This window comes from Oncorhynchus masou, chromosome 32 (assembly GCF_036934945.1).
Source record: "Oncorhynchus masou masou isolate Uvic2021 chromosome 32, UVic_Omas_1.1, whole genome shotgun sequence".
Lineage (NCBI taxonomy): Eukaryota > Metazoa > Chordata > Actinopteri > Salmoniformes > Salmonidae > Oncorhynchus > Oncorhynchus masou.
Window position 1 is genome coordinate 21,797,528 of NC_088243.1, and position 16,107 is coordinate 21,813,634.

The window sequence follows — 16,107 nt, forward strand, 5'->3', positions numbered from 1 at the left end:
ACATGCAGACTGTTTTTTTCCCATCGAGATGCAAACATGAGTCACAGAGACACTTTGTAACCTGGACAATTACAGTAGGTAGTTCTTGTGCAGCTTGTTGTTTGCTCTTTGCATGCACATATATCACTGTATCATCTGCATGCATTTAAACTACAAACCCAGTAGATCATTTTTGTACAGGCTGTACAGGAGGGACCCCAGTATTGACACTTGGGGAACACCCACATCATAGCCGAGAGTGGGCGACAGCTCATTGCTCACTCTGACACACTGGGTTCCGCCTTCAATGTATGATTTCATCCATCTCAAGGCATCTGGGGAAAAGTTGAACTTGGACAGTTTTGTGATGAGATCCTCATGGTTAACAGTATCAAAAGCTTTCCTTAGGTCTGGAGATACAGCCCCAACAACGCCCCCTTTGTCCACATTTTCCAGAAGAAAGCAGTTGGCTGTTTCTGTGGAGTGTTTTGCTCTGAAGCCAAACTGCATGGAGTGTAATGTGAAGGGGCTGTTGCTGTTGTTGAGGTGGGCAATCCATCTCAACAACAGGATGCTGTAAAGTTTTATTGAGGAACACAAATTATTTGTAAATAATTTATTTAACCATAATATGAGTTTGATCAAATATTTGCAATTGTAAATATATATATTTAATAATAATACAAATAACCTGTAACGTCACAGTCACCAAAAATAATCTGTTTCAATAAGGATAAAATACTAAACATGCAAGTGATTCATTTAACATGAATTAATGCATATAAAGGTGCAATATGCAGACATTTCTGACATTTACTGGTTGCTAAAATGCTAATAGTTAGCTTAATTTCAGTTTATGTGACAAAAAAAGCAATGCATAGTATAGTAAAGAATCATTGTACCATCTAAACCGCTGTAAAATATATGTTCAATTACCAAAAATATTGTATTTTCAACTATTTGAAGCTGGTGTACAAAACCAAAAGTAGTCAAAAAGATGCAAAAAGGAAACTTAAAAACAGGAGCATAGAAATTGCACACAAAGAACAGATCTACCACTTCTTAGACTTGCTTTCAATGAGAATGACAGATCTATAAATAACTTTTCTACGTGAATTTAGCCGCTATCCAAAAAGTTACATACTTCAGCTTTAACTATTACGATAATTTACTGTCGATTTTAACTATTCTAACTTCCACGACGCATATAAGGCCCATGCCCCGCCCTCCTTTCGGAAAAGCTGACCACGACTCCATTTTGTTGATCCCTGCCTACAGACAGAAACTAAAACAAGAAGCTCCCACGCTGAGGTCTGTCCAACGCTGGTCCGACCAATCTGATTCCACACTCCAAGACTGCTTCCATCGTACTGAGATATGTTTCGTATTGCGTCAGACAACAACATTGACGAATACGCTGATTCGGTGTGCGAGTTCATTAGAACGTGCGTTGAAGATGTCGTTCCCATAGCAACGATTAAAACATTCCCAAACCAGAAACTGTGGATTGATGGCAGCATTCGCGTGAAACTGAAAGCACGAACCACTGCTTTTAATCAGGGCAAGGTGACCGGAAACATGACCAAATACAAACAGTGCAGCTATTCCCTCCGCAAGGCCATCAAACAAGCTAAGCGTCAGTATAGAGACAAAGTAGAATCTCAATTCAACGGATCAGACACAAGAGGTATGTGGCAGGGTCTACAGTCAATCAGGGATTACAAAAAGAAAACCAGCCCCGTCACGGACCAGGATGTCTTGCTCCCAGGCAGACTAAATAACTTTTTTGTCCGCTTTGAGGACAATACAGTGCCACTGACACGGCCTGCAATGAAAACATGTGGACTCTCCTTCACTGCAGCCGAGGTGAGTAAAACATTTAAACGTGTTAACCCTCGCAAGGCTGCAGGCCCAGACGGCATCCCCAGCCGCGCCCTAAGAGCATGCAGCGTACCAGCTGGCTGGTGTGTTTACAGACATATTCAATCAATCCCTATCCCAGTCTGCTGTTCCCACATGTTTCAAGAGGGCCACCATTGTTCCTGTTCCCAAGAAAGCTAAGGTAACTGAGCTAAACGACCCCGTAGCACTCACTTCCGTACTCATGAAGTGCTTTGAGAGACTAGTCAAGGACCATATCACCTCCACCCTACCTGACACCCTAGACCCACTCCAAATTGCTTACCGCCCAAATAGGTCCACAGACGATGCAATCTCAACCACACTGCACACTGCCCTAACCCATCTGGACAAGAGGAATACCTATGTGAGAATGCTGTTCATCGACTACAGCTCAGCATTTAACACCATAGTACCCTCCAAGCTCGTCATCAAGCGAGAGACCCTGGGTCTCGACCCCGCCCTGTGCAACTGGGTACTGGACTTCCTGATGGGCCGCCCCCAGGTGGTGAGGGTAGGCAACAACATCTCCACCCCGCTGATCCTCAACACTGGGGCCCCACAAGGGTGCGTTCTGAGCCCTCTCCTGTACTCCCTGTTCACCCACGACTGCGTGGCCACGCACGCCTCCAACTCAATCATCAAGTTTGTGGAAGACACAACAGTGGTAGGCTTGATTACCAACAACGACGAGACGGCCTACAGGGAGGAGGTGAGGGCCCTCGGAGTGTGGTGTCAGGAAAATAACCTCACACTCAACATTAACAAAACTAAGGAGATGATTGTGGACTTCAGGAAACAGCAGAGGGAACACCCCCTTATCCACATCGATGGAACAGTAGTGGAGAGGGTAGTAAGTTTTAAGTTCCTCGGCATCACAGACAAACTGAATTGGTCCACCCACACAGAGAGCATCGTGAAGAAGGCGCAGCAGCGCCTCTTCAACCTCAGGAGGCTGAAGAAATTCGGCTTGTCACCAAAAGCACTCACAAACTTCTACAGATGCACAATCGAGAGCATCCTGGCGGGCTGTTTCACTGCCTGGTACGGCAACTGCTCCGCCCACAACCGTAAGGCTCTCTAGAGGGTAGTGAGGTCTGCACAACGCATCACCGGGGGCAAACTACCTGCCCTCCAGGACACCTACACCACCCGATGTTACAGGAAGGCCATAAAGATCATCAAGGACAACAACCACCCGAGCCACTGCCTGTTCACCCCACTATCATCCAGAAGGCGAGGTCAGTACAGGTGCATCAAAGCTGGGACCGAGAGACTGAAAAACAGCTTCTATCTCAAGGCCATCAGGCTGTTAAACAGCCACCACTAATATTGAGTGGCTGCTGCCAACACACTGACTCAACTCCAGCCACTTTAATAATGGGAATTGATGGGAAATGATGTAAAATATATCACTAGCCACTTTAAACAATGCTACCTAATATAATGTTTACATACCCTACATTATTCATCTCATATGTATACGTATATACTTTACTCTATATCATCTACTGCATCTTTATGTAATACATGTATCACCAGCCACTTTAACTATGGCACTTTGTTTACATACTCATCTCATATGTATATACTGTACTCGATACCATCTACTGTATCTTGCCTATGCTGCTCTGTACCATCACCCATTCAAATATCTTTATGTACATATTCTTTATCCCCTTACACTTGTGTGTATAAGACAGTAGTTTTGGAATTGTTAGTTAGATTACTTGTTGGTTATTACTGCATTGTCGGAACTAGAAGCACAAGCATTTCGCTACACTCGCATTAACATCTGCTAATCATGTGTATGTGACCAATAAAATTTGATTTGATTCGATTTGATTTTACTTTTACTACTTCTGCAATTCTGTCCTGCATCAGTAAGATGACCAATTTAGGCCAGGAAGGTAGGATGGACAGAGTAGGCCAGTAGATACCGGCAGCTGGCCATTTTTTTCCCACCTAGGATGGATGGATAGAGTAGGCTGGTAGATGCAGGCATAGTTGTAGGCTACCACCATGGAGGAGCAGCGTCACGTGTACATTCCACTCACATGTAGAAGTTGCCGCTGCATGTGGGGGAGCGCGCGCTGTCATGGAACGAAAGTGTGGGGATGAGCTAATATTTTTGCTGATAATGTTTTAGCCCCTGAGCATTTTGGGGAGAAGGAGACAATACCAAGCGGATGGAACAATATTGGAGAATGACCTATTTTCAACTGCCAATAAATCAACCTTGTTGTCAAGAATCCACGGTGGACAGATTGACGGGTGCACATGGGGACATATAAAAGGGCTGTCGGCGGCTTGAGAAATAGTGGTATATTTTGAATAAACGTGTAGCCTACGCTGTAGTCTCACTTGCATGCCTATATAATAATGGGGAGATTGTGTAATTTAATTTGATTACACTATAGCAGCATTCTCTCGCCACAGGACACAATTCCCACGTGCGGTTTTCATAATCCAACATCTGAGTAGTGTTTTCCCTGCGGCTCCCAGGGAGCGGGGACTGAGCTCACACATTCACACATGCGAGCTGTTCGCTCCGCTGCCTCCGTCAGAGATCCGCGCCTCGGCTATTTGAAATGAGGACGGCAACCCGACCCTTTGCTGTTTAAAACTATAGGCCTACTCGGGTGATTTCTGCGGTCCGAACCATCTGTGGCACGGCGCTGAGTGGGACGCTATCTGCAGTGATAGGGAGGAGGACGAGCCTGCTGTCCGCTATACCCCAGCCTGTTCCCCGCGTACGGTACAGACATGGAGCCTCTACCGGAGCAGAACTGCACCATGTCAAAAAAGAGAGCTATAGCTAAAATCTTCAAAGTTCGCAAGAGGAGACAGATGCTTTTCGTTCAAGTCTGTTTTATCTGCAGTATTCTATGTTTGGCATGGTGCATGTCCGCCCTGCTCACAAAAACAGGTGAGAAGAATACGAGGGGAAAGGGGTCCCAGGGTTGGCCCGGGGGGGGGGACGCGTTTATAACCACCGGACTGTGTGGAACAAAAAATGAATTTCATGATGTGATTGCGCAAATTGGCACCCACTGCATTGGTGCCAAAATAATATATCATACATCTATGACATTATGTCTCAAAAGGTCCTTCTGCTTGCCTGCTTCAGAATATAAATCCACTAGAATCGGCATAGCGGGACGCTATAATAATAACCATGGTTCGGGATGGAGATTTGTGTTTTTTGTGCCATGCGCGTCATGTACCATTTTGGGAGATTCTTGCATTTTCAACAAAAATGACATGTAGGCTGCTCATCATTTAAACTGGGCAGGCAGGCAGCACACCTGAGTGTTCTGTTTGTAGATTGTGTTTATACCCACTGCATCTGGGACACTCATAAAAGTATAATTTATGGCCCTGACTGATTCGAGTGGAGAGGTAATCGCAGTGTGTGTGTGCAGGTTCTATAATATAATGTGAGTGGTAGGTCATTCTCAGTCAGTTTTGATTTACACCAAATACTGTATTCCCTTCTTCAAGATGGTCATAGACATGTTTGTTTTTGTCATTCATTTGGTTTGACATGTGCTGTCTCTGTCGCCTTGGGGGGCGCGGGGGTGGGTCCCTCGCCTGCTGGGTGGGTTTGTGGAGACCATGTCGGTTTGGGGGGTGCGGGGGTGGGTCCCTGGCCTGCTGGGTGGGTTTTTGGAGACCACACACGCACGCACACACACGCACACACACACACACACAAGTCACAGGGCTGGTGTGTAAATTCTCTCCGACTTATCATTTCACTTTACACTTGCATTGGGGGTCGCTGTATCATAAGACCCATTTTTATATTGTGCCATAAAAGATGTCTCTGTAGTTGTATGTCCCTGTTTGAACATAATAGGGCGCTATCGAGTTGAACCAGGTGTTGGAACCGAAATGATTTTCCAATCGTTCCATTCAGAGCAGAACCCATACTTGTTTGGTTCCGTTCCAGTGCTCTGACCAGCATAATAAAGTTGAACCGGTTCAAACCCCCAAAAAGTAACAGTTCATTTTGCTCCTTTTCATAGATTTTTTTACCTCCTAAAATCAAACATTGTTTTTAAATTTAGCTCATGAATTTACTCAAATGAGTATGTACAGTTTTGTCTTTAATGTCTTTTTCGTTATGTGTCGGACCCCAGGAAGACTAGCTGTTACCATTGGTGTTGGCTAATGGGGATCCTGATCAAATCTAAATCCACCAATTTGCTTGGATAGAGCAGCGCTATGGAATGGGTTAACTAGTTGTTTACATGTTTGATGGACAGATAATTGCTTGAAGCACTGAGCATCATGGGTTGACGTGAATTGGAATGTGTTTAGGCTATTACTAGCATCATAACTTCACTGTTTTACATAATTATATACGAGACATTAGGAAACATTTTGGAACAATAAATTACATTATTAACCGGTTCCCAAGATGAGAAGATAACGGTTATTTTCAGGGACACCAGAGATCACATTCGTTTCCGGTTTTGTTTCCCTTCCTCAAATAACTTTGTTATTTTCCGGATGTAGTTTTTTCCCCCTGAAACTGTTCCAACCCCTGATTTGAACATCAACATATAAAATCTGTCAAAGAGAGAGTTCACTAATTGTATTAGAATGTATTAGAATGTATTTTAACAAATTATTTTTTTACACTGACAGCCTACCAGGGAACAGTGGGTTAACTGCCTTGTTCAGGGGCAGAACAACAGATTTGTACCTTGTCAGCTCAGGGATTCGATCAAGCAACCTTTCGGTTACTGGCCCAAACCTCTAACCACTAGGCTACCTGCCGCCCCAGAATAACAAGGAGCTTAAGGGATTATAACAAATGATATCATGCATAAGAGGATGGAAGATACATCACCACAGACAAGCCACTGTTAGAGCTGGAAATAGCACTGTCTTGTCCGTTGTAAGCAGGCTTGTTGTTTTACATACAAATGAGTCCCATTATATTCAGTCACACAGTGGCATCAGGTGATTTATATGTTGATAAGTTTGATAAAGCACAACACAGAGCTCAATAAATATTATAGACTGCCATCCTTATAGTATTGGTTAGTCCTAACTACATTTTAAGCTTCTGACTTGCTGGTTAGACCTTCCTAGATTTATTTCCAGGGATTCTCCAAGTGGGGAGGGGTTCAATACCTGTCTCTTTCCTGTTGTAGGACATGGTCTGGTCCTGGAGCAGCGGCTGGCTGACACATCTGACCGTCTGGGACGCAGGCTGATGGCCTTGGACGGGGACAATAACACACTGGATAAGAATTGCACTGAGCCAGGTAGGTAGTGTTCCCTAACCCTCTACCCCTACCATTACCCTAACCCTATACCCTAAACCTGCAGTTAGCCAGATAATGTCTCTAAACCTGCACTGAACAAGGCAGTGTGGTAGTGAACCCTAATTTTGTCTGGAGCCATGTTGTGTATCTTATACCTGCACAGAGCTAGGTACTGCACTGTACCCTAAATCTGAACAACCAGCCAGCTACTGCAGCTTGGGAGGACTTCATAGGAAAGCTCTTCAGAGAGTGTTATACAATGGCACAGCCCTCATGTTTCCTACAGCCTCCACATACTCTGAGTCAGTTAGAAAAAGAACAGATGGAGTGAGATGCGAAAATATTGGTTGCCTTAGATGTTTCACTAAATCTACCACCACTAGCTCTCTAGTTAGTCTATTGTTCGTCAGAAGAGCCACAGTTTTTACTACTGTGGTTGTGGTGCAGATGAGATTTGCAAATGTGGGCAACCTGGGTGTCCAGGTGGGTGGGTGGAGCCTCCAACTGAATGACAAATGAGATGAGTTAGTGTTGGAGGCACAGGACAGAGCTGTAAATCTTCATTATGTAGGCGATAAGGAGAGAGAGCGAGCGAGAGAGAGCAGAGGACTGAAGCCTGACAGAAAGCAAGCTCAATTACTGTTCCAGTTCAGCATGCAAACCCAAAACCATGATGTTCTGTTCCTCACATAAACATTTCAAAATTCTGAACGTAACAAATGATAATGTCATGGCAGAAAAGACGGTGGTATCCTGACATTTTAAATAAAGCTTTTCATTGCTGTGTGTTCACCTTCCCCTTTTGGAGCTGGTCTCAATTTGATCTTTTTCTGAGGGTATATTGATTTAGCATTGGTTCATTTTTGATGCACTTATGTGTTCATATTGATGCTATAATAACATACACAACCTTCTGCATCAGAACAGCACACACCAGTGCTGATAGTTCATTTCCTGACAGGACCGTTGATGTGCTGATAGTCCCTTTCCTGACAGGACCGTTGATGTGCTGATAGTCCCTTTCCTGACAGGACCATTGATGTGCTGATAGTCCCTTTCCTGACAGGACCGTTGATGTGCTGATAGTCCCTTTCCTGACAGGACCATTGATGTGCTGATAGTCCCCTTTATTTATTTATTTTTATTTATCCATTATTTTACCAGGTAAGTTGACTGAGAACACATCCTCATTTGCATCAACGTCCTAGGGAATAGTTACAGGGGAGAGGAGGGGGATGAATGAGCCAATTGTAAACTGGGGATTATTAGGTGACTGTGATGGTTTGAGGGTCAGATTGGGAATTTAGCCAGGACACCAGGGTTAACACCCCTACTCTTACGATAAGTGCCATGGTATCTTTAATGACCTCAGAGAGTCAGGACACCCGTGTAACGTCCCATCCGAAAGACGGCACCCTGCACAGTGCAGTGTCCCTAATTACTGCCCTTTGGCATTGGGATATTCTTTTAGACCAGAGGACAGAGTGCCTCGTACTGGCCCTCCAACACCACTTCCAGCAGCATCTGGTCTCCAATCCAGGGACTGACCAGGACCAACCCTGCTTAGCTTCAGATAGTCTCCTTCCTGACAGGACCATTGATGTGCTGATAGTCTCCTTCCTGACAGGACCATTGATGTGCTGATAGTCTCCTTCCTGACAGGACCTTGGATATGCTGATATTCTCCTTCCTGACAGGACCATTGATGTGCCGATAGTCTCCTTTCTGACAGGACCATTGATGTGCTGATAGTCTCCTTCCTGACAGGACCTTGGATGTGCTGTCTAATAATAGAAGATTGTGCTATTTTTAGACCACAATACAGCAGTGAGCTGTATAGACTGCTACTCACACGTCAGAAAAAAGCAGGGACAAACACAAACCTTAGAAAACCACTGACGACACAAACATGTTATTACTCTGTTAATTTGAAAGACTGAAGTTATTCAAATGGGATAACATGCAGTCATCATTAACAAAAAAGCAAGTTGTAGTTTAGCTGTTCACACTGCCTAGCCTGTGTTGACATACACATTGCCATCCTTTTGAACAACTGGGCACATTTCTGGTGGTATAGTAGATGAATTGCAAACATCAAGGCACAGCACCTAACCTCTGAGTGCTGAATTAACTAACTGGAAATATTTTATGAATTCAGAATAGAGTAAAACACATCTGGCGAGTTCAGTCCGTGAAGCAGACATTCAGAAGGCCTTATAGTGCAATCAATTAATTAATCAAATGAATTTATGAAGCCCGTTTTACATCAGCAGATGTCACAAAGTGCTGACACAGAAACCCAGCCTAAAACCCCAAAGAGCAAGCGATGCAGATGTAGAAGCACAGTGGCTAGGAAAAACTCACTAGAAAAGCAGGAACCAAGGAAGAAACCTAGAGAGGAACCAGGCTCTTCGGGGTGGCCAGTCCTCTTCTGGCTGTGCCTGGTGGAGATTATAAGAGTACATGGCCATTAAGGCCAGATCGTTCTGAAAGAGGTTCAAACATTCATAGATGACCAGCAGGGTCAAATAATAACCACTGTGGTTGTAGAGGGTGCAACAGGTCAGAACCTCAGGAGGAAATGTCAGTTGGCTTTTCATAACTGAGAATTCAGAGGTTGAGAGAGCTGGTGTGGTAAAGTGAGAGAGAGAGAGAGAAAGAGAGAGGGAAATGGAGAGGGAGAGAGAGGGCCAAAACAGTAGGTTGGCGCTGCAGTGCATAGCTACCATCTTACGAGCTCCTGACCAATTCTGCAATTTTGTGTGTTTTTTTTTTACACTAATCCAAACTTTCTTTGTACATAATATTTACGCCATCATTTCCTATGACCGAAAACAGCTTCTGGACCTCAGAACATTGGACATCAGAACAGCTGTGTATATACGGCTCATTCCGGAACAGGCCCCAATCCCCGGAACTCGAAGAGAATGAGACGGCGCAAGATTTGCAAATCCCTGACGAGACGAGACATCCTTCGTTCTATTGGCGAACATACAATCACTAGAGAACAAAGTGTACGAGCGCCGTTCCAGACTATCCCATCAAAGGCACCTGAAGAACTGTAATATCCTATGTTTCTTGGGAGTATGAACAAGGACATGGATAATATACTCTACATCTGGAGCAGGTTGAGAGCTTCAAGTTCCTCGGGGTCCACATCAACAACAAACTAGAATGGTCCAAACACACCAAGACCGTCGTGAAGAGGGCACGACAAAGCCTATTCCCACTCAGGAAACTAAAAAGACTTGGCATGGGTCCTGAGATCCTGAAAAGGTTCTACAGCTGCAACATCGAGAGCATCCTGACTGGTTGCATCACTGCCTGGTACGGAAATTGCTCGGCCTCTGACTGCAAGGCACTACAGAGGGCAGTGCGTACGGCCCAGTACATCACTGGGGCTAAGCTGCCTGCCATCCGGGACCTCTGCACCAGGCGGTGTCAGAACAAGGCCCTAAAAAAAAAGAAAAAAAAACCCCCAGACACCCCAGTCATAGACTGTTCTCTCTACTACCGCATGGCAAGCTGTACCGGAGTGCCAAGTCTAGGACAAAAAGGCTTCTCAACACTTGTTACCCCCAAGCCATAAGAAATAATGAAATGGCTGCCCAGACTATTTGCATTGTGTGCCCCCCCAACACCCCCCAAACCCGCTTTTTACGCTGCTGCTACTCTCTGTGTATCATATATGCATAGTCACTTTAACTATACATTCATGTACATATTACCTCAATTGGGCCGACCAACCAGTGCTCCCGAACATTGGCTAACCGGGCTATCTGCATTGTGTCCCGCCACCCGCCAACCCCTCTTTTATGCTACTGCTACTCTCTGTTCATCATATATGCATAGTCGCTTTAACCATATCTACATGTAGATACTACCTCAATCAGCCTGACTATCCGGTGTCTGTATGTAGCCTCGGTACTTTTATAACCTCGCTACTGTAGATAGCCTGTCTTTTTACTGTTGTTTTATTTCTTTACTTACCTATTGTTCACCTAACACCTTTTTTGCACTGTTGGTTAGAGCCTGTAAGTAAGCATTTCACTGTTGTATTCGGCGGACGTGACAAATAAACTTTATTTGATTTGATTTAATAGATGTTTTTTCTATGCATCGTCACGGCCGAATGGCAGCTTCGGGTGAAGGAGGGAGGTGTGTGTCTCTTTGTTAACAACAGCTGGTGCGCAATCTCTAATATTAAGGATGTCTCGAGGTACTATTTACCAAGTTTTCAGCTATATTTTTCATAGCTCTCTATTTACTACCACAAATCGATGCTGGCCGTCGGACCACACTCAACGAGCTGTACCAGGCCATAAGAAAGCAAGAAAATGCACATCCAGAGGCGACGCTTATAGTGGCCGGTGATTTTAATTGAACCATGCATGCGAGCACCAGCTGTTCTGGACGACTGTGTGATCTCGCTATCTGTATCTGATGTGAGTACTCAGAGCATGCCCTAACCAACTGGCAAGTATCTTCACTGACATTTTCAACCTCTCCCTGAACCCGTCTGTAATACCTACATGTTTCAAGCAGACCACCATAGTCCATGTGCCCAAGAACACTAAGGTAACCTGCCTTACTGACTATGCCCCGTAACACTCACATCTGTAGCCATGAAATGCTTTGAAAGGCTGGTCATAGCTCACATCAACACCATCATCCCGGATACACTATACCCAATCCAGTTCGCATACCGCCCCAACAGATCAACAGATGACTCAATCTCTATTGCACTCTACACTGCCCTTTCACAACTGGACAAAAGGAACACCTATGTGAGAATTCTGTTCATTGACAACAGCGCAGCGTTCAACACCATAGCGCCCTCAAAGCTCATCAATAAGCTAAGGACCCTGGGACTAAACATTATGTACAAAATAAGTTACAAACAATGTGAAAAACTAACAAAATAGCACAGTTGGTTAAGAGCCAATAAAACGGCTGCCATCCCCATCTCATCATCACTGTATTGACACTTTGCCTGTTTGATGTTAAACCATGAATGTTATTCTTGCAATACGAATGCCACTCTGAGACTTAGAAAATACTTAATTACCATATCTAAGTGGTCATAATGTGCAGTTTTAATCTTGAGGGAACTGCTAAACATTAATTGTCCTCATGTCAAATAAACATCAAAGCATTCCCTTGCTACAGCAAGAAGGACGAGCGGAAGCATCACATATATACAGTAGCTGTATATATATACAGTATATATATATATATATATATATATATATATATATATATATATATATATATATATATATATATATATATATATATCATCTTTATAAATTATATCATAAATAGGACTGGTGGAGTTATGTCACACATGCAGCTAACAAAAATATATGGAAATGTCTGCTCCAACCAAAATTACAACCAACTAATTGCAGCATTACCGCAAAAATGGAGGAGGAAAGAGGAAGGGGGAGGAGTTAAGGAACTTGTCTGTCGGCCCTGCATTAAAGACCAAAATTGGTTAAAGAAAATTGTGATAAATAAAAAGTATATCAGTTTCATTTAAGGACCCAAGAAATGGTAGCTGTACCATATAGATTGAAAAATAGTTGCGAAGAGATTTTCGATGTGCCGATTCCATGGCACATGGTTATGAACTGATATGCAAAAGGACGGCAGATTAAAAACATATAATTTTACAATGTAAGTGATGATACAAAACCTGCTCCCACCTGTTTTATAAGTTCCCACAGTTGACAGTGCATGTCAGAGCAAAAACAAAGTAATGAGGTAGAAGGAATTGTCCATAGAGCTCCGGGACAGGTTTGTGTCAAGGCACAGATCTGGGAAAGTGTACCAAAAACATTTCTGCAGCATTGAATGTCCCCAAGAACACAGTGGCCTCCATCATTCTTTTTTGACATTTTTTTTTAAATTTCACCTTTAGTTAACAGGTAGGCTAGTTGAGAACAAGTTCTCATTTGCAACTGCGACCTGGCCAAGATAAAGCAAAGCAGTTAGACACATACAACACCACAGAGTTACACATGGAATAAACAAACATACAATCAATAATACAGTAGAACAATCTATAAACAGCATGTGCAAATGAGGTAGGATAAGAGAGGTAAAGCAATAAGTAGGCCATGGTAGCAAAGTACTTAGAAAATAGCAATTAAACACTGGAATGGTAGGATCTGCAGAAGATGACTGTGCAAGTAGAGATACTGGGGTTTAAAGAGAAAGATAAAAAAAATACAGTATGGGGATGAGGTAGATTGGATGGGCTATTTACAGATGAGCTATGTACATGTGAAGTGATCTGTGCGAGGGCCAGCCAACGAGAGCATACAGATCGCAGTGGTGGGTAGTATATGGGGCTTTGGTGACAAAACGGATGGCACTGTGATAGACTGCATCCAATTTGTTGAGTAGAGTGTTGGAGGCTATTTTGTCAATTACATCGCCGAAGGATCGAAAGGATGGTCCGTTTTACGAGGGTTTGTTTGGCAGCATGAGTGAACTATGCTTTGTTTTGCGAAATAGGAAGCCAATTCTAGATTGAATTTTGATGGAAGAAGTTTGGAACCACCAAGACTCTTCCTAGAGCTGGCCGCCCTGCCAAACTGAGCAATCGGGGGAGAGGGGCCTTGGTCAGGGAGCTCTTCACTGTTGATGTTGAGACTGGTGTTTTGCGGGTACTATTTAATGAAGCTGCCAGTTGAGAACTTGTGAGGCGTCTGTTTCTTTAACTAGACACTAATGTACATGTCCTCTTGCTCAGTTGTGCACCGGGGCCTCTCACTCCTCTTTCTATTTTGGTTATAGCCAGTTTGTGCCGTTCTATGAAGGGAGTTGTAAACAGCGTTGTTCGAGATCTTCAGTTTCTTGGCAATTTCTCACATGGAATAGCCTTCATTTCTCAGAACAAGAATAGACTGACGAGTTTCAGAAGAAAGTACTTTGTTTCTGGGCATTTTGAACCTGTAATCAAACTCACAAATGCTGATGCTCCAGATACAGTTTTAGTTGTGACTAGTCTAAACGAGGCCAGTTGTATTGCTTCTTTAATCAGAATAGCAGTTTTCAGCTTAGCTAACATAATTGCAAAAGGGTTTTCTAATGATCAATTAGCCTTTTAAAATTATAAACTTGGATTAGCTAACACAGCGTTCCATTGGAACACAGGAGTGATGGTTGCTGATAATGGGCCTCTGTATGCCTACAGTATGTAGATATTCCATTAAAAATCATCCATTTCCAGGTACAATAGTCATTTATAACATTAACAATGTCTACACTGTATTTCTGATCAATTTGTCATTATTTTAATGGACAGAAAATGTGCTTTTCTTTAAAAAACAAGGACATTTCTAAGTGACCCCAAACTTTTGAATGACAGTGTAACAGCTTTCTTCGTTTGTTGAATGAGAGTCGGACCGAAATGCAGCGTGTTGGTTACTCATGTTTTTTAATGAAACAAATGAATCGCGGTACATGAAATAACTGATATAAATAAATAACAACAAAACGGAATGTGAAACCTAATTACAGTCTATCTGGTGAAACTACACAGAGACAGGAACAATCACCCACGAAATACAAAGTGAAACCCAGGCTACCTAAATACGGTTCCCAATCAGAGACAACGAGAATCACCTGACTCTGATTGAGAACCGCCTCAGGCAGCCAAACCTATGCAACACCCCTACTCAGCCGCAATCCCAATAACTAACAAACCCCACTATGAAATACAACAACATAAACCCATGTCACACCCTGGCCTGACCAACTAATTAACGAAAACACAAAATACTAAGACCAAGGCGTGACAGACAGTATATATATTTACATTTTTTTTATGGGGGATTGGAAATGATACAGACAATTACATTGATGGAAGCTACAATCTATCTGCAATATTAAAACTGATCTACCCCCTAAAAAAACATCATCCCTACTGCCTCTGATCTGGCGGACTCACTAAACACGCATGCTTTGTTTGTAAATGATGTCTGAGTGTTGGAGTGGGCCCCTGGCTAGCCTTAAATAAAAAACATAAAACAATAAAATGGTGCTGTTTGATTTGCTTAATATGAAATTTGAAATTATTTATACTTTTACTTTTGATACTTAAGTTTATTTTAGATATTACATTTACTTTTGGTACTTAAGTGTATTTAAAACCAAATTATTTTAGACATTTACTGAAGTAGTATTTTACTGGGTGACTTTCACTTTCACTTGAGTCATTTTCTATTAAGGTATCTTTACTTTTACTCAAGTATAACAATTGGTTACTTTTTCACCAGTGCTCTTCTCCTCCACTCCTGACTACATGTGCTGCTGCTGCAGGAAGGAGGTGTTGCCTATACAACCAAATCACGTTTGTAAAGAGTCCATGTAACCACGGAATCGGACTCAATCGCACTAATGCCCTGCCGTCCCGTCTTCCACTGTCCGTTACACCAGAAAATTAAATAAATGATGGTCTTCATCCATAATCGGCGGTTACATGATTATACGATAGTTGTGCCATCCCTAATTATCACTCTGACGTCACTTCTGGAGTGGTGTTGAGAAGTACACAGCTGTACTGTGCAAAGGTCATCTGTCTGGAGCATAAGGCAGAAAGGAGCTTTTGCATGGTTGTTGTTTAAAATTGTAAATGTGCTGTATGCCTGCGATTTGTCCCGGCCCCACCAATCCACTCTACACCAGATACCCCTCTATCTATCTCGCCTTCATTTAATTTCCTTTCAATAAAAACAAATGATATGAAAAGAGGGTGGATATTCAGATCTAGTCTTCTAAGACGGTCAGCAATGTTCAGTATCTCCACATTACTGTCACGCCCTGACCTTGGAGCTTTTGATGTCTCTATTTTGGTTTGGTCAGGGTATGATTTGGGTGGGAATTCTATGTTCCTTTCTCTACGTTTTTGTATTCCGTGGTTTTGGCCGGGTATGGT

The 16,107-nt window shown here is 43.0% G+C and overlaps 1 protein-coding gene across 1 annotated transcript in view; it reads left to right on the forward strand.

Annotated features, from left to right (window-relative positions):
• The first annotated feature begins 3,944 nt into the window (after nucleotides 1-3,944).
• The window catches only part of LOC135525707 (sodium/potassium/calcium exchanger 4-like), a 42,550-nt gene continuing 30,387 nt past the window's right edge, over nucleotides 3,945-16,107 (forward strand). Inside the window, exons 1-2 of the mRNA XM_064953496.1 lie at nucleotides 3,945-4,807; nucleotides 7,047-7,160. Coding sequence (XP_064809568.1) covers nucleotides 4,645-4,807; nucleotides 7,047-7,160 — 277 coding nt within the window. The 5' untranslated portion in view covers nucleotides 3,945-4,644. The remainder of the gene's footprint in view (nucleotides 4,808-7,046; nucleotides 7,161-16,107) is intronic.